General features: G+C 38.7%; 1 protein-coding gene across 3 annotated transcripts in view; it reads left to right on the top strand.

The window, feature by feature from the left end:
- The window catches only part of LOC115223926 (zinc finger protein 76), a 29696-nt gene extending 12774 nt beyond the window's left edge, over positions 1–16922 (top strand). For 2 of the 3 annotated variants that reach the window (XM_036512850.1, XM_029794659.2), the window contains exons 5-14: positions 2170–2283; positions 2697–2830; positions 6068–6124; positions 8409–8534; positions 9077–9278; positions 10857–11036; positions 12483–12716; positions 14128–14282; positions 14624–14815; positions 16088–16922. In XM_036512850.1, the coding sequence (XP_036368743.1) occupies positions 2170–2283; positions 2697–2830; positions 6068–6124; positions 8409–8534; positions 9077–9278; positions 10857–11036; positions 12483–12716; positions 14128–14282; positions 14624–14815; positions 16088–16252 (1559 nt within the window). In that variant the 3' untranslated portion in view covers positions 16253–16922. The remainder of the gene's footprint in view (positions 1–2169; positions 2284–2696; positions 2831–6067; positions 6125–8408; positions 8535–9076; positions 9279–10856; positions 11037–12482; positions 12717–14127; positions 14283–14623; positions 14816–16087) is intronic. The other variant, XM_029794660.2, reaches the window with a different exon arrangement.
- The last annotated feature ends 7337 nt before the right edge of the window (positions 16923–24259 follow it).

The following is a 24259-nucleotide window of genomic DNA, read 5'->3' as shown; positions in this document are numbered from 1 at the left end:
AGTTGTGCATGGAGTGGGGGTTGAGGCAATTAACTTACCTTTCCCTTGAAATTGCTGGCCTTGTGCCAAATTTTGTAATTAATGTTGTCAGCATCTGTTTAAAGCAAGGGAGACAACCGTTCTTGCTCTAAAACCAGTCTTGGAGGAAAAACCATTCCACCAAAGTCACAGAATGGCTTCCACATACACTGAGGCACACTCGATAAGGAGAAAATATCTGTACAAAACACGGATCACATATACTGGGCAAAAATTGGGAAACTTTTAACCTCCTCTGTCTGCAGAAGATTCTTTCAAGTATATAACAAGATTACTCATATGCAGGAATCCTCCTTCAAACCAACACCAGTAGTGCTGAGTCCACACTATAGATGCATTAAGTGAGGAAATGGAGGAGATCGGAAGTGGCTATGAGTGCAGGCAGTGTGGTAAACCCTTTGGTTCTGAAGTAGGATTGATGGTACATCAAGGCTAGAAGTGTAAGGACTTGAATCAACGTAAGTCATCTGGTTATGTCAAACACACATTCTAGGCATCAAACCACAGTGGATTGATAAATGCGTCAACTGAAGCTCTTTCAAAGCAGAAGTCATTCAGTCAAGATGCCTCTTCACCAGAAGAGATGATGAAAAGCCTGAAGGTTTTGTGGCTTAAACGAGAAGGTCAGTTACAAAAACTTGAAAGAGCAAGTGTGAAGTACCTAAGCTGAAATGTTGATGGTTAAACACTGGTCAGTTGATCCAGTAGGTGGGGCCTCACATCAGTGAATTTGGGCCAATGTATTGTAAAGCCTATCAAGAGGAAGGTCTTGGAATGGTGCTTGATGATTCCTGCAAAATGTTGATGTCTGGTATGTGGAACTTTTGACTGTCAGCACTTGCATAAACAAGCTGTTTGCAAGTCTCTGCAAGTCTCTACACCATTGTTCAACACTTGAAGACAAAAGAAGCAGTTCAAAGATCAGCCAATTTAGCCTGCATGAAAGAGGAGCAATATTAGCCCTCCAAAAGTAGAAGACCTCACTACCCATCACTTGCATGGAGGAAAGACGCACTTTGTACCATGAAGAGAAGCAAGAAAAGAAGCATAAATGCAGACCTACCCCTTCTAGCACCGACCAAATCTTTGATGTATCCTATTTGCAACTAAGGCTATGCATATGCAAACATCCAAAGACCCATGGATGAAACAAAAGATAATGATTGATGTAGAAATCAGCTTGATAGTGAAATATGTGTAAATAACATGGAGTTTGTATTCTTTATAATATTAGTAGAGAATCCTATAGAATGACTGATGATTATTTTCGAATAGTCCCATATTAAAAGTCAGTTAATATATATGTGGGTGAGGTTGTTGTGGTAAAGAAGTTTGCTTCCAAACAACAAAGTTTTGGGTTCAATCTGGCATATTGGGCAAATATCTTCTATGATAACCCTGGATTGACCAAAACCTTGTGAGTAGATTTGGTAGATAGAGACTGAAAGAAAACCATTGTGTGTGTGTGTTTCCTTGTCTTAGCATTGTCTAATTTTTGCCAATAAATGTAATTTATTTTCAATATTATGGTAATATTTTACCATGGGAAAATATTACCGTACTTGGAAACAAGTAAGAATTAGTAACAGGAAGAATGTCCGGTCATAGAAAATCTACTTTAATAAAATGCCATTTGACCTGTGCAAGCATAGAGAAGGGGATGAGGATGATAAGTGGTAATTTGTATTGTTCTCTCTCTCTTATATTGATTATCTTCATGGGCTTCTTTGATGACATACATGATAGATAAAACCTTGAGGTAATGCATACATGTTTTGTCTTGACGAGGGCCCTCAGTTTCTAATGAAATCATGGAGAGTACCATCCTGACATGTAGTATGTTTTGGGGCATTTTTCAGACCTGACAGAGTCCATCTTTCTTCAGGTCTGAACCAAAGCTTCTTTCTTCTTGAAGGGAAGAGAGAGAGAATGATCGACTGTAGCACAGGACTGGTACAAATCCAGGATTTGTACATTTAAGCATGGCATTATTTGGACTTGGAGTGCAGGGATCTGGAAATAACACCACAAGGCAGTCTATCCAATGCTCTAATGACTTTGCCGTTTCATTGTTTTGTATACAGGTAATATTTTAATTGATTTCACAGAAATGTTTGTTTTGGTTATCAGTTACAGAAGCTGAGGCTACGGCGACCACAACGACAACGACCACCAAATTTGTTGATGGCCAACCGGTACAGTTGGAAGATGGCAGTACTGCCTACCTTCATCACCATCACAAAGGTACGGTTATTCAATTATAAGTGGCTGGGTTCTATAGATTTAAAATCTTTTGATTATTAATTGTAGTATTAGTATTGGTACCATTGACAACATAAGAACTTAGAAAGTTCGTGAGAATGTGAAAAAATTCTTTTCTTTTTTATGGATTGGTGAAACTTGAAACAGACACAGCTTTGACTTTTTCTTTCCAAAGAGTTTTTTTTCAAACTCAATAATTACATGCTATTATTCATATTTACCTGCTTTGAGTTTTACCATTCCAAAAAATAATTATTTCACATTCTCTTGAAATATAAGTGACACCCTACCCAATGTTCTGTAGTGTTGACTGAAGAAAAAAAAAGCCATTAGGGTTTAGGACTTGAACATATATTTGTAACCCCACTTAATAAGTGTGTCATGCTCCTTTTCAGAGGGTCTTCAAGCAGTGCAACTAGAAGATGGAACTACAGCTTACATTGCTCACACTGCACCTCAGACATTGTTCAGTGACACTGCAAGTCTGGATGATGGTGAAGGACTCAATTTGGACCATCTTAATTCACATGTGAGTCACAGAAGAAATGTCATTTTATCCTTTGTCACATTCCAAATTCCTAAGATGAATGATTGTGATAAGAATTATTGAAGTTTTTCTCTATACTTTTGATTTCTTCTTTCAGTGTCTTTGTGCCTTCATCTCTAATTACCATTAGGTGTTCTTTTAAATCTATCTGTGTGTTCACTTATGTGTGTCTGTCATTAGACGATGTATGAGGGTTCGACAATTCCTTACCAAACAACCACACAGATGATTTGTTTATAGTGATGATCAAATGTTTGTGTAGACACAAGCTCACTCCCTTCATCAGATCGACATTACCTGTACAGGTGCAATGGGTGCCACATGTTAGATGTCGAAATGATTGCAGAGCAACATGAAATGAAGTGCTTTGTTCAAGAACACAACGCAACACCCAGTCTAGGAATCGAACCCACGATTTCGTCATTGAGAGTGCAACACCTTAACCACTAAGCCATGTACCTATATATATATATTGTGTTGGTGTAACTCAGGCGGCATGGCTCCATTTAGTAAGATAGGTGGGGGGGGGGTGAGAAAAAATAAAATAAAAACAAAATAAAATACAATAAATGTAGCAGAGTTCAAGAATATAAAAATTATTAAAAAAGTTCCTGGATGTAAAAGCTTTAAAGGTTTGTGGACATGAAAGTTCAGAAGTTTTTAGGATGTAAAAAAGATTTGGGAGTTTAGAAGTAGGTATAAAAGTAGATGGGTAGAGAAATGGACAGACAGAGAGAGATAGATAGGTTGATAGCTAGATGGACAGACATATAGACTGATCAGTAGATACATAGGATTGATAGGTTGTTTGGTAGTTATATGGTAATGTAGATAATTTACCCTACATATGCATATATGTGTTTGTATGTATGTACATATGTATGCATGTATCCTGCTGTGTGGTATTCTGGTCAAGTGTCTTCTAAAGTTCCAGGTTGACCAAAGCCTTGTGAGTGAATTTGGTAGAAAGAAACTGAAAGAAGGTGGCGAGATGGCAGAAACAATAGCACGCCGGGCTTTGTGGTATTTCGTCTGCTGCTGTGTTCTGAGTTCAAACTCTGCCGAGGTCGACTTTGCCTTTCATCCTTCGGGGTCGATTAAATAAGTACCAGTTACGCACTGGGGTCGATGTAATCGACTTTATCCGTTTGTCTGTCCTTGTTTGTCCCCTCTGTGTGTAGCCCCTTGTGGGAAATAAAAAATAAGAAACTGAAAGAAGCTTGAGTGTGTGTGTGTGTGTGTACCTTGTCTTGATGTCTTGTGATGGTTGTAAATGAACATTTGTCATTATACAAGTGATGTTCATTTCCAGTCTTTTGTGGAAAACATGTCTAACCACAGGAAAACATTACCTTGTTTGGAAACAGGTGAGGTTTGGCAACAGAAAGGGCATCCATCTGTAGAAACCATATGAAAGCAGAGGCTGGAGTATGATGCCATCCTTCACTCACTGGATCCTTGTCAAACCATCCGACCTGTGACAGCATGGAGCAGAGGCGTTAAATGCTGATGATTTCTGAATGCAGGGTTTCTTTATTTCAGCATCCTTCACTGTTGTTTTAATCTCCAAACTTTGAAAAAAACGAAATAAAATTCAGATCTGATGTAGAGGAATGTATAAATGTAGGAATATGATTGCTGCTGATCTAATAATTATCAAGACATGAGTGGTCGAAACACAGCCATTGGTGCACATGGATTTGAATATCTCTGTACATAAGTCTGTATATGTGTATATGTCTTATATTTGTTTCAGTCATTGGACAGCAGCCATGCTGGGGCACAGCCTCAACAGGTTTATTCAAACAAATTGACCACAGTACTTGTTGTTTTTTTAAATTTTTAAGCTTAGTACTTATCCTATTGGTCTCCTTTGCCAAACCGCTATGTTACAGGGATGTAAACAAACCAATACTGATTGTCACAGGGTGGAGGGACAAACACAAAGATAGACAGACATACAAACACATACACACAGACACACATACACGATGGGTTTCCACTTATTTTTCATCTACCAAATTCACTCTCAAGGTTTTGGTAAGCCCAGGGCTGCAGTAGAAGACATTTGCCCAAAGTGCCACACAGTGGAATTGAACCTAAAACCATGTGGTTGCAAAGTGAGCTTCTTAACCACACAATCATGTCTATACTTATACCATGCCTTAAGATATAAATAATTCATTTATTAATTGGAGTGTTTAAGTAATTCCAAATCAAGCAACACTGGCAGATGTGACAGAAATTTTTATCTGACATGATGAGTTAAGTTCTGGTGATCTTCTCTCAGCCTCACCATTCTTTTATTCTTCTTTTACTGGTTATACTTTGGCTGTGCCTTTGAGAGTTTAGTTATGTACATCTCTCCCTACTTGTCTGACTGGCTTCTTTGTTCTTGTAAAATAGATGTGAAGTGGTTATTGGCCTGAAGGGAGATAATTCAATAGAATATTTATGTGACCCAGGGTATTCATTTTCGGATCTATTGATCTTTGCCTGATATAATCATACAAATATAAAATACAGTCATGGCTGTGTGGTTAAGAAGGTTGTTTCCCAACCACTTGGTTCCAGGTTCAGTCTCATTGCACGACATCTTGGGTAAGTGTCTTCTGATATAGCCTTTGGCCCACCAAAGCTTTGTGAGTGGATTAGGTAGATGGAAACTGAAAGAAGCCTGTTGTATATATATATGTGTGTGTGTGTGTGTATGTGTGTGAGATTGTGTTAGCACGATCATGTGATGTATATGAAGGATGTTGAGTTGTATAAAGAAGTACCGAGCACTTGAAGTGGTGGAACCTGTCTTAGAGGGAGACCTGAGAAAACGTGAGACAAAGTGATGAAGATTACTCAAAATAGATTGAATCTCATGAAGGTGGCATAGGTATGGCTGTATGGTAAGAAGTCTACTTCCAAACCACAGGGTTCTAGGTTCAGTGAGTAACGAGGTTTCATGTTCTATGAATAGTGATTTGTTCTTGGCTAAAAATTTTCCTTGTAAGTGAAGTGGTCTTCGTGACTAGCTTTGCTGTAACTCTGCTGCTTTCTGTCAGTTTTAATGGCTCTGTGGTTACTTTGTACTAAAGGCATTTCCTTTACCGTTCCTGCTGCTCACGATGCATATGTTGAGCGCAGTCGTTGCCCAAACCTATATGTATTCAATCAACGCATATCTAAAGTGAAATCACATCCTGTGAATTCTCCTTTTCTTTATAGCTTACAGATGAAAATTCTCTGAATGAGGATGACATTGATGTGAAACCCACTGGCATTGTAAGTTGGATGCATAATATTGTAGTGTGTGATAATCATGAGAAATCTTGCTGTTGACGTTTTCGGCTTGCCATGTATCTGTGTCTGTTACTCTGGTGGAGACTGAGATAAAAGCCTCAAATGGATGAGGAACTCTCGGCTGATGGGTCCCACTGCTCGATGCCTTCTATTAGCATAGCGTTGTACCACAGATCCACACACTTAATTTTACAAACTTTGGTTTATGTGGTTGGGTAATTCACCGTGGCATCTCATGCAAGGCGACCACCCATAATGCAAAAGATGTCTTTTTGCATTGCATTGCCTGCCTCTCAAACTGTACTCAGTCCTTCTGGTCTCTTTCCAAAAGAATCTCTGTCAGCTTTTCAAAAAACCCCTTCCCACCAATCATGAAACCAAGATGGCTCTTCTCTAAGCAATATTCGCGAAGTCGGCTACATTTGCTGTCTAATTTGCATCCAGCTTCACATTACACACACTCAAAACTTTTCTACTGCATTCCACAATTCTCCGTATATGCCAAGAACATTTCCTGTTACTTCAAACTGATAATCCCACCAGCCCCGTTAATATCCCTACACCCCTTCCATTACATTCACTGTGCCCCTCAGCTAGATCCTATACTTGCCAAACTTTTCAGTCTCTCTCTCTCTCTCTCTTAGAATCTGTCCTGATCTTTGAAACTGTATTACAGTCCATAACTAGGGTAACCCATCCATCTCCCTGTTTTGTTCACTTCCAACATCTCATAGGTAGTAAAACATTCATTAATTCACCTTCTCCAACACCTTGGGTCTTATTCTCTCCTCAGCAATCATCTGATGGCTTCTGTAGAGCAAGATCCACTGAGTTCTGTTCTCGAGTGTCACTCATAAGAGGTCTCTCTCAGCCTTGATGAATTTGTTGACCACAATGTTGTTGCACTTACCATAGGTAAAATATCTGACCGACCCTAGCAGGAAAATGTCCTGGCTAAGCCACTCACCTGCAACCTACTTCAGATTCTTCTCACTGGACAAAATGCTTCCGAGTCTTTTACATTCTGAATTCAGATTCCACTAAGGTTGACTTTACCCGTCATCCCTTTTCAAGGTTAATAAAACAAGTACCAGCTATGTGCCAAGGTCGATGTAATCAACTTGCCCCCATCTACCCCAAAACTTTTGGCCTTGTGATATTGCTGCACCTTTTATGTGCCCAAAGCTTACATTGGGTGCATCTTATAGAGTTTCTACCTATGCCTTTTCTACAGATTGTGCAGGGTTGTCTACCCGAAGGGATTTGTGATTTGTCTGCCTTCCTACTTACTAAGACTTTGGTGTATATATATATATATATATATGAAAATGAGAAGAGAAAGGAATAGATGATTATCTTATGACCTTCATTAATTTACAGCCTTCATATTCAAGGGGCTCCAACGAAGCTATAAGGTGTTACTCAGGCACTCACCTATGAGTTCACTGCATCTTCTAGCAGAAACAACTGTAAGCTAATGGAGTTCCAAAGATAATTGCTTATGCATTTATCATCTTATCATTGCTCTGCACTCAACTAACACTTTGTTCTGAAGTACACATATATTGAGTTCTACACTAGGTTATTAGTCTTGCAGTGCCTAAGCAATATATAACTGTGTGTGTGTATGTTCTTTGTGTTTGTGTTTCTCAGCTTGCCCACTACTTGACAACTGATGTTGGTTTGTTTATGTCCCCATGAACTTAGCAAAAGTGACCTGAGTATCAGACTTCAAAAAAATCAGTAACTGGTGTTGATTTGTTTGAGTAAACCCTTCAAGGCTGTGCCCCAGTATGGCCATAGTCCAATGACTGAATCAGGTAAAAGATAAAAGATCCACAGAATTGGTAGAGCATACCTGTAAGGTGGCAGAATCGTTAACCTGCAACACAAAATGCTTAGTAGTATTCTTCTGGCTTTACGTTCTGAGTTCAAATTCCATTGAAGTCCATTTTGCTTTTCATCTTTTAGGGTTCATAAAATAAGCCCCAGTTGAGCACTGGGGTCAATATAATCAACTATCCCCCCCACCCCATAAAATTTCTGGCTTTATGCCTGTAGTAGAAAGAATTATTGTCTGTACCAGAGCACATATAAATAAATGGAGCTGAGGTTTTATAACAAGATGTCTTTATGCAATGTCTCTGATATCTGTTCGTGTGAGATTTTGGTTTTTAGATTTATCAAGTTTTATTCTCACTTCTTGATTGTTAAAATAGTTTTTCCTTTTTCATTTTTTGTTGTAATGTCCAATTCCTCTGTTTAGGCAGTAATTACAAACTCCAGCCCATTGACCACAGCAGACAAAGGACTTGCAATTCCTGGAGAACGGTCCTATCGATGTGTATTTGAAGGCTGTGAGCGTTTGTATACAACACAACACCATCTAAAGGTGAGTAGATGTCTCGCTGTCAACTAATCTATTAATTAACCCCTTTCACTACCAAGCCATCTGTCATTGACTCTGGTTGTATATGATGCAAAAATATTCATCTTAATTATCATTTAAATTTATAAATTTTTGGGGGTTAACCTTTTTGAGCAAGTGTTTTCTACTACAGCCCTGAGCCAACCAAAGCCTTATGAGAGGATTTGGTAGCAGAAACTATGTGGAAGCCCTTCATATACATATATGCATGTGTGTTTAATTTTCTTTAGACAGCATGTGATGGTTGTAAACAAGCATCATTGACATACAAGTGGGGTTGTTTCGTTTCCCAGTCTTCCATGAATAGGATGTCTAGCTATGGGAGAATATTACCTTGTTTTGAACAAGAAGGGCGTCCAGCCATAGAAAATCTCCCTCAATAAATTCTTTGAAGCAAGCATGGAAAAATGGAATCAAATGATGATGATGATGATATATATAATGTTGGTAACCCTATATAGTAATTCTCTTTTTGGCTTACTTGTTATTTTCACTTCTCTTTCTAGGTTCATGAACGATCCCATACAGGAGATCGTCCTTTCAAGTGCAAATTTCCTGGTTGCAGAAAGGCATTTGCCACTGGGTATGGCCTGAAGAGTCATACCAGAGTCCATACTGGCGAGAAACCTTACAAGTGCCCTGAAGAAAACTGTGATAAAGCATTCAAGACATCTGGGGATTTACAAAAACATGTTCGAACTCACACAGGTTAGAACACACAGCAATGCTTTCTTTACACATTTCATTATATTCCACAGCAAAACACTTATTACAAAATTCTTGTTGTAGTAAGAGTTTCAAATTTATATTTGGCAGAACTCAAGTTACACTGTGTGTGTGTGTATATACCTTGACTGCTGCTTTTCAGGTGATTACAGTCTGTCAGCATGTATGTATACAATTATGTGTGCTTTGATTGTAGTATGAGAGTGTTTAGCTCTTATTTCTAGCAATGTAGGTGTTTCTAACACCCTCAGTCATATTTAATGATATAGTTTTCCTTGTTGGTACACATTGCTTACTGCTGCCTATACATATATATATATATATATATATATATATAGCATAATTAAATCTCAAATGAGATTGAAACAGTAATCGCTCGATAATGTAAAGTATAGAAGCCATCTTATCATGGCTAACCACATTGGGGAGGGGGTGTTACTGTAGCTTTATAGCCCCAAGAGATCATTGTCTCTAGCTGGCTTTAGACACAATATCAGTGTCCTTGGAGTATTTGCAAATAAATCCAGCTAGAGACGGCGATCTCTTCGGGCTATAAAGCTACAGTAACACCCCCTCCCCAATGTGGTTAGCCATGATAAGATGGCTTCTATACTTTACATTATATATATATATATATATATATATAAATTCCAGGGTAGCAAAAAATAGTGCCAAGTGGTTTGGAGTATAACTACTCCTTCTAGTGGGTCAGATGTCCTGTTATGGCCATCTCTTATGTGTTTAAATGTACACTGTATTTTTATACACACACACACCACATCTATGATCTCTGTCTGTAACAAAAGGTTTCTCTCCCAGAATGAAAGGCAGATTGTATGATGCTTGTGTACAAACAAGAGTGTTTGATGGTTGTGAAATGTGGTTTCTGGATGCAGAGGACATACAAAGATTAGAAAGGAATGAAGCTGATATGCTCCAGTGGACGTACAGCGTGAGTGAGCCTGTATGACTAAGTTCTGATATGTTGAGAGAAAAAATTAGGCAGAAGAGAAATCAGATGCCGTGTGCAAGAGAAAAGGCTGGGTGCTGGTATGGCTATGTGATGTGTATGGAGGACAAAAACTGTATAGTGTCAATTACTAAATATAGATGGAACTTTTGGAAGAAAGCAACCCAAAGAAGACACAGGACGAAGCAGTGAAGGCTGATCTCAAGGTGTTGAGCTTCACAGAGGGTATGACAAAGGATTGAGATGAGTGCCAGTTTGCTGTGCTTCAAGGAGACCCTTTCATCTTAATGAAAGCGAGGTCCTAAAAATATTCTGCTTATGTCTAGACACTCACTGAGCCTTGCCCTTGCACCCAGTTTTTCTCTATGAAGCCTTCCCTATTCACCCATCTTGTCCCTCTTTTAAATAGAGCACTAATCATATGAGCAGAAGATGCACATAATTCACCCCCCTTTGTGCTACCAGTTACCTCCCCTCTCCCTGGAACTAATCCCTTTCAAAATTCATCTCTCATTCTCAACATCATCTCTTCCAACTTTATTCTCCGTTTTTTTTTTTTCATTTCTCTTTCTTTTTCTTCCATCTTGTAGGTGAAAGACCATTTAAATGTCCCTTTGTGGGTTGTGAAAGATCGTTTACCACATCCAATATCCGTAAAGTTCACATCCGAACACACACAGGTGAGAGGCCTTACACCTGTCAGGAAGACGGCTGTGGACGAGCTTTTGCTTCAGCAACCAACTATAAAAACCATGTCCGAATACATACAGGTAAGCATTCCATCGTAAATTGAAAGTCTTTTCCCATTCACTTATACAAAGCTTGTGATTGTCATTTGGACCCTTGGGGGGGGTCATTTTCTGATTCTTTTTTAAACTTTCCCATTTATTATTGTTAATCATATTGGGGTTAACAGGATAATTTTTCAGAGCATCACTCTCAACCATGGTGTGTATCATCATCATCATCACCTAACGTCTGTTGGCATAGGTTGGATAGTTTGACAGGAGCTGGCCAGGCTGGAGGGCTGCATCAGGCTCCTGTCGTCTGTTTTGGCATGTTTCTATGGCTGGAGGTCCTTCCTAATGCCAACGACTTTGTATAGTGTACTGGATACCTTTTTGCATGGTGCCAGCCAATATTTATTTCGTTGTTATCTTTCAGTCAGTTTTGTCCTTTAACCATCAAGAGATGTATCATTCCTAAATTTGTACATTTGTATATGTATATATGTGTGTGTTTGTATGTGTGTGTGTGTGTGTATTAGAAGAAATAAGGTACTCAGAAATCTGGATGGTTTTATATTTACATCTAAAATAATCTTATATCTCTCCCCACCCCTACACACTCAATAATACTATAAAAAGAGACAAATCCTCTCAAACACATTCAAATCTGGAGATTCTACTAGAGTGGACGAAAGCAATGATATATGATATATAAAAACATGTAACATACTAATAAAAATCTGTAAATATAAAACCATCCAGATTTCTGAGTACCTTATTTCTTCTAATATATAATACCTGTACATCACCTACAAACCTTCTAATATATATATATATATATATATAATTTACAAGATAAGGGCAAAAGAAAAATTCTAATGTCAAATATGCCGAAAAAAGACAATAATTGTCAATAAACCATTATAATTCATGTGTCTCGAAACAAACCGATAGAAATCTCTAAAAAATTTGTTATTACCGTATTGGTCCAATTTCGGGGTTAATTCATAAGAAAATTTTCCCCTCTTCAGCGATAAATACGTGAGATATAAGTGAAATACTTACTCATACCCATGGAAAAAGCAAGCACTAAGTCCTGAGCAGACCTAAGTACCCCAAACACATCCAAAATAGAAAAATCTTCGGCACATCTCGAGACACGTGTGATTCGAACTAGAAACTTTCACAGAGTGAGAGAATCCAGAAGTGAACACTATTCAATTTATAATTAATGTAGGATAAAAAATTTTTCGGGAAAAAAATTTTATCCTACATTAATTATATATATATATGTGTGTGTGTGTGTGATATTTATTGTCTGAAGCATAGTATGTCCATAAGAGGTTTTGTTTTCATCTCAGATGAAAACTGCAGTAAGTTCCATGTCAATGGTGACATTTAATATGATGTTATTGGTGGGTGGGTAGGTGTGAGTATTTGATATTTTGATTTATGTATTTATTTTGCTTATTAATATTTATTTCTCAGGGGAAAAACCTTATGTCTGCACTGTGCAAGATTGTGGCAAGCGGTTTACAGAATATTCTAGCTTATATAAACATCATGTTGTTCACACTCATTCCAAGCCTTACGTGTGCAACCATTGTGGTAAGACATATCGGCAAACCTCCACGTTGGCAATGCACAAACGGACTGCCCACGGGGAAGAGGTGACTGCTGAGAGTGAAGCAGCCCAACTCTTGAGTGGTGAACAGCCTCCAGGTAAGTTCCTCTTCACATCATGGGAAAAAATTCTTTTGAATTTTTGGCACAAGGGAATTGATTTTGACGGGGAGAGGGGCAAGTTGATTTCATTGCCCCCCCCCCCACCAGTGCTCAAATTGTAATTATTTTATCAACTCCAAATCAATGAAAAGCAAAGTCAACCTTGGTAGCATTTGAACCCAGAATGCAAAACTGGAAGCTATTCATCATCATCGTCATCATCATCATCATCATCATCATCATCATCATCATCATCATCATCATCATCATCGTCATCATCATCGTCATCATCATCATCATCATCGTCATCATCATCATCATCATCATCATCATCATCATCATCATCATCATCATCATCGTCATCGTCATCATCATCATCATCATCGTCATCATCATCATCATCATCATCATCATCATCATCATCATCGTCATCATCATCATCATCGTTATCGTCATCATCATCATCATCATCATCCAGCATCCGTTTTCCATGCTGGCATGGATTGGATGGCTTGACAGAAAACTGGCAATCTGAGGAGCTGCACCAAGCTCTAATCTGATTTGGTAAGGTTTCTACAGCTGGATGCCCTTCCTAATGCCAACCACTTCGAGAGTGTACTGGGTACTTTTCACGTGCTACCGACACGAGTGCCAGTTATGAAACACTGGTATCAGCCACGAGTACCACCTCCCTTGGCTTGAACCATTCTTCTCAAGCAGCTGCTGAGCATTTTGTGCTCCAGTTGGTAATCGGTCGATTATACACATGGTCCTCACATTCAGAAACTGACTTTGTTTTAAAATTTAATTAATATTCTTCTTCATCATCATCATCATTTAGCGTCCGTTTTCCATGCTGGCATGGGTTGGATGGTTTGACCAGGGCTGCTAAACCGAGGGGCTGCACCAGACTGCAGTCTGTTTAGGCATGGTTTCTATGACTGGATGCCCTTCCTAACACCAACCACTCTGAGAGTGTAATGGGTGCTTTTACATACCACTGGCACAGGTGCCATTTGCGTGACACCAGTATCTGCCACGACTGTGGTTTTACTTGGCTTGATGGGTTTTCTCAAGCATGGCATAATGCTAAATGGATTTGATCATTGCCTTCGTGAGGCCCAATGCTCAAAGCCCAGCATAATGTCAAATGGCCTCGGTCCTTGCCTCCATGAGGCTCAATGCTCAAAAAGTGCTTTTATGTGCCACTGGCACAGGTGCCATTTGCGTGACACTGGTATCTGCCACAACTGCAATCTTACTTGGCTTCATGGGTCTTCCTCTTCAAGCACAATCAATCATTTTGCTTCTCACTTTCAGAAACTGGTTTCGTTTTAAACTTTGATATTTTTCTTCACAACGAACCCTTCTTATTGACCCTTATTGATTCTTTGTTTAATTATTGTAGATATTGACGATGGAGGTGAGAGTCTTGAAAAGAAACCTCGTCTGCACTACAGTTTAAGTGCTGCTGATGGAAGTGGTTTGCCTGAAGACAGTGAAGGTACACTCGTTATCAACACCTCAGAAGGACAGGTGTGCTACACATCTGAAGGCCAACAGGTAACTATTAACACTGACCAATGACCTTTTTTCATAATAGGCTTTGGGCTTGCCAACCTTTTGATAGCAATCAATGAATAGATATTAAGAAGTAATGTTCATCTTTCTCCTGTTATTCACTCGAAGCCTAAGCAGTACTCCTTTTCATCATCATCATCATCATGATGGTTCGGGTGGTTTAACAAGATCTGGCAAGCCTGGGGACTGTGAAGAGTGCCAGTGTCTGTCCCATGGGGCATGTCCCTCTTTTCATTTAATTGATGAGAAGAATTTAAATTAAATGACAAATATTTCTTTTGTTGTTTTTTTCTCTGAAATTGTGTTTTCATTTAATTAATTAGATAACGATGATGGCAGATAATGAACGTGTAAGTGTGGTGGCAGAAGACAACACAATGGTTGCCCTGCAGGCGATTCCCCATCAAACACAGGCTGCTCTCCAACAGCACGGAATGGCTCGCATCAGTATTGGAGGGGATCCTAACCAACAAGTGTTTGTTGTAGCAGACCCTTCGCAATTTCATGCATTTCAGGTAAGATGGGGTCAATTAGAATTTTGTCATTTTTCAGTCCAGTTTTTGTCTTTATCCTCTGACAAGTTGCTTCTAATGACTCATTGTAAATAATAATAATAATAATAATAATAATAAACAAATGAAGCTAGTCACTTGAAAAATCAATGTTAACCTCTAGTGCAGTGCTTTTCAATCAGGGTTCTGCCAGTACAGTCCAGGGGTTCCGCAAGAAGTTACAAAACTGCTAAAATCAGCAGTAATTTTTAATTCTCCTGTGCAGATATATGTGCATAAGACTATTAAATTATTGCACAGGGGTTCCTCGAGCCAGTGGAATGTTTCCTTGGGGTTCCGCTCCAGCAAAAAGTTTGAAAAGCACTGCTCTAGTGTATAGGGACCAAGTATAACTTGGTTCTGTGCATTTGAGACAAGGGAACCGAGGTAACTTATTTTTTATAGAATGGTACTTTCTGGAATTCTCTCTATTTCATATGATGTAGTACACACATTTTATTTTTACTGGCCAATAGAAAGAGGTTTTGTGAACTGATTTGCATATGATTCGTGGGTTACACGACCCATTGGTGAAGCAAAAACTTCAATTTCAGCAATGAAGCAAAATGGAAGCAGAATGTAATTTCTCCAATTTGGTAATTCTGATTCTGATGGTAAATTTGAAGGGTTTGAACCTGTAAACATAGTTCCATTAGATGCAGGAGCATGTTGCCAACAGGTGGGGACTTTCTTTGGGACTTGCAGTTGAGCCAGTTCTGTGATAGAATTTAGCCACAGGTCATACCATCCATCACCAATGGCAAGAATGGGTTTCTGTTAGTGATTCAGGTTTTCATTTAAAATAGACTTGCTTTTCTCGCTGCTTTGCACATCTCAGAAGCTTTCGTCCCTTTCTATCCATGAGTGTGCAGGCATAACTGGACTTGGATCGATCCAAGGTTTTGAATGAAATTGAATATGAACTGTGCAGAAGCTATTTGGATGGACCATACCTGTTCTGGAGTGGAAGACTTAATCTGTCAGTCAGTTTAACACCACCACCATCTGGCCCTTAGAAGTCCACTCTCTTACAAGCATTTGAGCTTAGTCTTTGATCTGAGGCTGGTTTGAGTACTTGAAATAATATCTTGATATGCTACCTGTTTGTCTTTCTGTCTCTCTCTCTGTATCTACCTGTCTGTCTGTCTACCCTGTGCATCTATTTATCTGTCGGCCTCTGTCTATCAGTGTGTGTGTGTGTGTAATCTGACTTGATGTTGTCTTCCTTTTTTCCAGCAACTTGCTGAGCAGCAACAGCAGCACTTTGATGTCACCGAAGGTTTAGAAGCGGTTACAAACTCAACAGACGGCAGCAACTCAACAAGCGTGGCACCCAGTAACTGTATTGTATCTGGTACCAATTCCGACGCAACAGCCATATTGACATTTCACACGGAATGAAATCCAGAAAAAAAAAAGAGAAGGAAAAAAAGGTGAAAGCTACTTTAATTTAAAGCCACAAAAACTCCACCACCCTTGCACTGTTTTTACTGTTTGAAAGGGAAGAAGACATTTACGGAAAGGTCAGAGCAGACAGGACAAAAACCTCAACACAACAACGTACACACGTTTGGTGAAATTGCTAAATTTTGTTTACCACAGTTTATTCTTTAAATTTACCATCTTCATTCTGTGTCTTTTATTAACGGAGACTGTTAATGCCAATACACAGAACCTGAAATCAATACTTTTTAATTTGATTTATTGATTGAGCAGAAAAGGAATGACAGTATTAATATAAGTTGAGATATATATATATATATGTGTGTATATATATATATATATATATATATATATATATATATGTATGTATATATATATGTGTATATATATGTGTATATATATTCACTAATGTGCTGTGTACTTCAACAAATCTTTGTAAGAACTTGTGTACATGAAGAATGGCAGCTCAGTCTGTTTTGAGATCTGTTGAGTGAAACATTTCTCTCTTGTGAGCTAAACTAATGTGGGTGCAATGATACTTCTAGCTGTGATCAAAAACTTCCTCTTTGTGCCTCAAATTGGAATCCACTGTTGACTTTGACGAAGACGACGATGATGATGATGATAACAAAACCAAAACCGTTTGCAGAACATTGCACTTTTCAAAGTGTCACTTCAAGAATATAATATTTTACATGGAAAATATTTATATCCAAAGAAAAGTGTTACACTTAGAGCCTTGCCACTAGTTATGCAGAAATGTTGGTGATACAAAGCTGATAGAGACCACATCACAAATATTATTTTTCATGAAATTTTTGGGACAATGCTTTGTATCTTTCTTTATGAAGGAGTTCTGATGAGAGGAAGCCAGGCTCTGAAATAGACTTTTTTTTTTTTAAATCTTACATATTGTTTGTGTTGATTGCAAACTTCTCTATATTCACAACCCATGATTGATTCTATATAAAATAAATATTTCAGTCTAAATTTTGTTTCACTTTTCCATTGTAATTCTTCTTGTAAACCATTTGACACACAGGGAAGTTATGTGGCCGAGTGGATGGTGGGGGATTTGGCTCAGGGTCATAAGGTCGTGTGTTCAATTCCTGGTGGCGCACTGTGCCCTCGAGCAAGGTACTTTATTTCACATTGCTCCAGTCCACTCAGCTGGCAAAAAGGATTAACCCTGTGACAGACGGTCCTCCCATCTAAGTGGAAGACTTATATGCCACGGAATCCAGAGATTCTGAGATTGAGAGAGGACACTCTGTGAAAGCAACCAGATTTGTGGAGTGCAAAGAACTGGATGCATCACGACGACAGTGCACCCTGCGACCGAGCTCTCCTCACATGTGAGTTTCTTGCCAAAGACAACATGATGTCACATCCACACCTGCCCCGTTGGACAGATTTAGCACCTGAAGACTTCCATCTCTTCCCCAAAAGTTGCTGTGTTTTTAACACTGCTGTCAAGATCCAGAGCAAGACACTTTATTCCACGCTGCTCTTGACCACTCGGCTGGCAAATACGAGTTGTGCCTGTATTTCAAAGGGGACAGCCTTGTCACATTCTGTGCCATGCTGAATCTCCCTGAGAACTACGTTAAATGGTGTGTCTGTGGAGTACTCAGCCAAGCCACGAGGAGGCTGTTCCATTGATCGGATCAGCTGGAACCCTCATCATTGTAACCGATGGAGCACCACTTCTTCTTATTATACACACATAAAAATGCACACTCCTGTTCCGGTGGCACTTAAAATGCATCATCCGAACAGGGTCGATACCAGTGGACCCTGACTGGTACCCGTGCTGGTGGTGCATAAAACACATCATCTGAATGTGGCTGATGCTAGTGCCCCTTGACTGCCAGGGGCTGCACAAGGCTCCGATCTGATCTGGCAATGTTTCTACAGTGGGATGCCTTTCCTAACGCCAACAACTCCAAGAGTGTAGTGGGTACTTTTTACGTGCCACCGGCACAGGAGCCCGTGGTTCTGCTCGCTATGAACCATATGTAGCCCAAATCTTATCTACTCCATTCCTTAACTCTTGCACATATATGTATATCACGTGATCATGTGACCGACCAGACCATCAGATGTTGTTACACATTGCTGGTCACAATGCGTTCGCATTGTTTTAGCCTTTGAATGACGCCACCCCGCTGGCTAAGCGAGCAGGCCACATATATGTATATATATGTATGTATATATAGAAATATTGCTCTCTCTTTTTACTCTTTTACTTGTTTCAGTCATTTGACTGTGGCCATGCTGGAGCACTGCCTTTAGTCGACCCCATGACTTATTCTTTGTAAGCCTAGTACTTATTCTATCGGTCTCTTTTGCCGAACCGCTAAGTTACGGGGACATAAACACATCAACATCAGTTGTCAAATTTTGGTGGAGGGGACAAACACAGACACAAACATATACATACATACATACATACATACATATGTATGTATATATCTATGTATGTATATATGTATATCTATATATGTATATATATGTATATCTATATATGTATATATATATCTATCTATCTATCTATATATATATATATATATATATATATATATGTGTGTGTGTGTGTGTGTATATACATATATATATATATATCAGGGGCGTGCACTCTCAGGTATGCAAGGTATGTGATTCTTTATCCATGTCATCGGAAAATTCGATAAAATAGTTTCTTTGTTTCAAAGAATATTCGTCCAGTTGTTTTCGAAATATTTCGTCTCCCCTTCCCCCTCTCTCACTGCCTCATACTTCTGCTTTGAGAAGACCCCACCATGACAGACACTCCCTCTCTGTCAGTTTGTCCTTCCTTCCTCTCTCTCTCTCAGTGACAAGAGCTGTCCCATAATTCTTGAGTTTCCCAGCTGAAATGGTGGTAAGTTTGAATTCTTTTTATCCAAAACATGTTTGTACTATTATATTTTTGAAGTGTTCTGACAACAAAAAAATATAATCTATATTATATTTCGTTTTTGGATTTGGTTTGCAAGATTCTTCATATAATAGTTCGTGTGTTGAAGCATCTTCTGTTGTGTCTGGGGAGAGTCATTCTCTTTTTGTGCCTTATAATGTAACACACTCACCGGTAAAATTTCCACTTTTGTCTTATTTTTATCTTCCTAAAATTTTCGTCAAGACTATTGAAAAGGTTGCAAGATGCAACGAAAATTTTAGGAAAATAAAAATAAGAAAATAGTGGAAATTTTAACGGTGAGTGTGTTACATTATAAGGCACAAAAAGAAAATGACTCTCCCCAGACACAACAGAATATATTATATTATTTCAGAAGTAGCTAATTAATCTTTAATTAATTTAACTAACGTTATTTTTCCGTTTTGTTGAAATTGACTTAGAATTTACTCAGACACTTCCACGTGTGTTCTTATATAAGAGCAGCCTTTTTCGAAATGAGTGAAATGTGTTATAAACGATATTTTGGGAAATAGCTTTTCGAAAAGAGAATTCGATGGGAAACAATTAATTATAAACGGTCTCAGACCAACATCGAATTTACCTAATTTGCGATGATACAAGAAATTCACGAGACAATTATTCTCTTGGCCTTGTTTACTTTTTTGCTTAGAAAAGGGTCAAACTAAAAGGGTTTGACCCGGGCACAAAAGCAGAAAAAAAATCGTGTAAATAATGGCTAAACCACAACATGGAAAGATCGGTCCATAGCCAAACAACCTTTCTTCTTTTTGTTAGGGAGATTTTAAAGACAAGGGTTACTGTTTGGGGGAGGTCTTATTTCTTTACTGTTATGAATATCGCATTTTTCGTATTTCTTTTTTCTGCTGACTTGTATTTTATAGTCTTTGACTCAATTCAGCAGTGCCAAACCAAAAGTATAGAAACTATTATTTCACTTCAATGGTGTTGCTTAATCTATTGATATTGATAACTTCACCACTCACACACACGCATTCAACTCCATAATAATAATAATAACAACAACAGACACTAAAGATGGTGCTATGGCCTTTTCTTTGATAATATATTTCTTGCTTATCTAAATTCAGTTCAATGCACACTTGCCTTCAACCAACCATTTCTCTTTGTGTGTGTTCTTGACAATCGTTTAGAACAAGTAGTTTTACACCAATTACACTTATTTTTTAATTTTTTTTCCGGCCTGGGTCAAACACTATAGTTTAAAGGCCATGGACTGGAGATGTGAATTTTCCGAGGCCTCCCCCCTCGCCTATTTTTTTTGGTCATATTCGTTTAGAGCAAGTTGTTTTACACCCATTACACTATTTTTGTTTGTTTTTATGACCGGGTCAAACGCTTTAGTTTGACCAAAAAGCGAAGAACCACGTTTGCTACTCAAAGCAAAACAAACAACAAAAGCCAGCAACTGTGACCCTCTGGGGTCAAACAGTTTCGACCTCTCTTGCTTTCACCACCACCACCCACCCACCACAACAACAACAACAATCAACAGCAATAACTTCACTAACGACAGTTTATAACTTCTTTCTCCCTCTCCACTCTCTCTTTCCCTCTCTCTGCTTGTTTTTCTGTCTTTCTCTCTCCCTCTCTCCCGCTCTTTCTTCCGCTCTATCCGCTCCTCTTTCTCTCTGTCAACCCCTTTTCGTCTCTTTCTGTCTCCCTCGCCTCCTCTCTTACTTTGCATATCTTTCTCTCTCTCTGCTTCTCTGTCTGTCTGTCTCTCTCTCTTTCTCTCAACCTGTCTGCCAGTTTCTCTCTCTCTCTCTGTCTCTCTTTCTGTTTCCCTTTCTCTTTTTGCTTCTGTCAGTCCGTCTGTCTCTCTCCCCTCTCTGTCTGTCTCTCTCCCCTCTCTGTCTGTCTCTCTCCCCTCTCTGTCTGTCTCTCTCCCCTCTCTGTCTGTCTCTCTATCTCTCTCTCATCATCAGATGAGAGATGAATGGATTTGAAACCGTTGTCCCGTTTTCCCTCATGTAAATAAAACAACACGAACTGATGACAATATTTCTGAAAGCGATATTCTTAATTGTAGGTAAGCTTTGAATGAGCCAAGATCAAAAACATTCCAGAAATGACCGTTCCGTCATGTGGCGGGATATATATATATATATATATATATTGGACTGGGATCTTTTCACTTTGACCGGCAGATTTAAAAAATAATTTTGTGTAATTAAACACTTTTAAACTTCGACAAAGGAAATATACACTGAAAAATTGTTGGGGGGGGGGGAACAAAGAAATTCATTGCATACCCAACTCCGGAAGTCACCGCACACCACTGGTATATACATTATATGTATGTATGTACAAACACAAATATATACATACATATGTGTGTGTGTATATATATATATATATATATATATATATAATATATATATATATATATATAGGCGCAAGAGTGGCTGTGTTGTAAGTAGCTTGTTTACCAACCACATGGTCCCGGGTTCAGTCCCACTGCGTGGAACCTTGGGCAAGTGTCTTCTACTATAGCCTCGGGCCGACCAAAGCCTTGTGAGTGGATTTGGTAGACGGAAACTGAAAGAAGTCCGTCGTATATATGTATATATATGTGCGTGTGTGTGTTTGTGTGTGTGTGTTTGTCCCCTAGCATTGCTTGACAACCGATGCTGGTGTGTTTACGTCCCCGTTACTTAGCGGTTCGGCAAAAGAGACCGATAGAATAAGTACTGGGCTTAGAAAAGAATAAGTCCCGGGGTCGAGTTGCTCGATTAAAGGCGGTGCTCCAGCATGGCCGCAGTCAAATGACTGAAACAAGTAAAAGAGTAAAGAGTAAAAGAGTATATATACACATATATATGTGTGTGTTTATAGATATGTGTGTATATATACATACATATATATATGCACACATATATACACACATAATATACATACACACACACATGTATGCAAGGGGTGTGGTGAAAAGTTCCTGGCTTTGGGTAGAAGAAAATACAGGAAGATCAGTTAATTCTGATTTTATTCAACAATTTCCCTTCACAGATTCTTGCGCTTATTGCAACAGTCTGTCAGTTTTTCAACCAGGCCTTTCACAACACCCTTAAAACCAGGAATTTTCCAGCAACCCCTCGTGTATATATATACATACACGCATTTTTTTCTCTCTTTGTTTTTTTTTTCTGTGTATCTTTCTGTCGAAGAGCGTAGGCTCGAAACGTAAAAGACTTTTTCTATTTCTATTCCTGAGCGCCATACTAATACATTTGCTTGTTTGTACTCCACCTGCCTTCGTCTTTTGTTTATTTTCGTAAACCTTGTTATATATATATATATAAACCATAAAAACTGAGGAGGTATGAGAGATGAACATATTTCTTTAACGATTTGTCATCCTGGGGATTCTGGCTGTTTTGCAGAGCCTCGTTCATCTCGTAACCGTTTCCATGTGGAAGAAGTTATGCTTAAATGTTTGCATCCCTATGTACTTTTGGTCTTGTTTGCACCTGCCTGACCTCCTCACTTGTCATCGTTTATATATTCCTCATGAAATAATCTCATTGATTGGATCTTCTGGATTTCAGCTGTATGGATCCTCTTCCCACATTACACCTCTCTCTATTGGGATTACTACGGGGACAGTTAATCGAGCTTGTAAAAGGATCTTTCTGCGATAATCCCACAATTCTCCAAATCCATTTCTTATAATACTACAAACTTATATTTTTCTTTTATTCTCTTGTTTCAATCATTTGACTGCGGCCATGCTGGAGCGCTGCCTTGAAGGGTTTTAGTCGAACAAATCAACCCCAGGACTTATTTTTTTTAAAGCCTGGTACTTATTCTATTAGTCTCTTTTGCCAAACCACTAAGTTACAGGGATGTAAACACTCCAACACAGTGATGGCTGGGGGACAGACACACACATATCTTTATTGATAATGGGTTTCTTTCAATTTCCAACAACAAAATCCTCTCACAATGCTTTGGTTGGATCGAGGCTATACTAGAGACACTTGCCCAAGGTGCCATATATATATATATATGGATCAAAGCGGTTTGATTCCAATTCCTTGGTACTCCAAGAGTAGAGTTTCAGATTTGATGCTAGTGTTCGGTCATTTTGAATTTGAATGAAAGAAGCTGATTGTTATTACCGTAAGGTGGGCTGCGATTGGTCAAGGAAAGTCACATGGTGTCGTGGTTTGATGTTTGTATAACTGTATACCAGTGATGACGGTTAGTTGGAAAACACCACATGGTGGACAGGAAATCGACCCTGTGGTGGACAGGAAATTGGTCAGGTTGGAGAGGAAGTAAGAAGGGGCAGTATGTGCAAATATATAGTTATATAATATGGGTGTGTGGACATACTCACATGGTTGTGTGCATGTCTGTTGATGTGTGTGGCATTCCCCCACACACATTTGTCCCCTCGCTCGTATATATATATATTTTCTATTTTCTCTCTCTGTTTATTTCGTGTTCCTTTCTGTTGAAGAGCGTAGGCTCGAAACATAAAAAACTTTCTCACTTCCCGAGTGTTAAACTAATACATCTGTTTGTTGTTTACAAACCTGTCTTCGTCTTTTTGTAAATTCTCACTATATATATATTTATATACTAGCAGTATCGCCCGGCGTTGCTCAGGTTTGTAAGGGAAATAACTATAAAGCATTTTTAGAGAGTTATAGCCAAAAAATGGAAAAAAATGATGGTAAATTTTTTTTGAGAGTTAAAAAAGGTGGAGTTGCGTCCCCTAGACAGTTTGTGGTTTGTGTTTCTGATTCTCGACCCCATGTCGAATTTATCGATTTTTTCAGAACTGGGGGAACTTTTCAAAATTTTCGCTGCGTTAGTTTTGAATTATGACATTGGGCTATGTGTGTGTCAAGTTTCATCAGAATCGGTTGAAAGCCGTGGTCAGGGTGAGGGTACAACCTAACAGACACACAGACACGCACACAGACAAACTGCCGTTTATATATAGAGATATATATATATATATATATATATTCACT

This window comes from Octopus sinensis, linkage group LG24 (assembly GCF_006345805.1).
Source record: "Octopus sinensis linkage group LG24, ASM634580v1, whole genome shotgun sequence".
Lineage (NCBI taxonomy): Eukaryota > Metazoa > Mollusca > Cephalopoda > Octopoda > Octopodidae > Octopus > Octopus sinensis.
The sequence above is the reverse complement of the archived record's forward strand: the minus strand, read 5'-3'. Positions and strand labels throughout refer to the sequence as shown.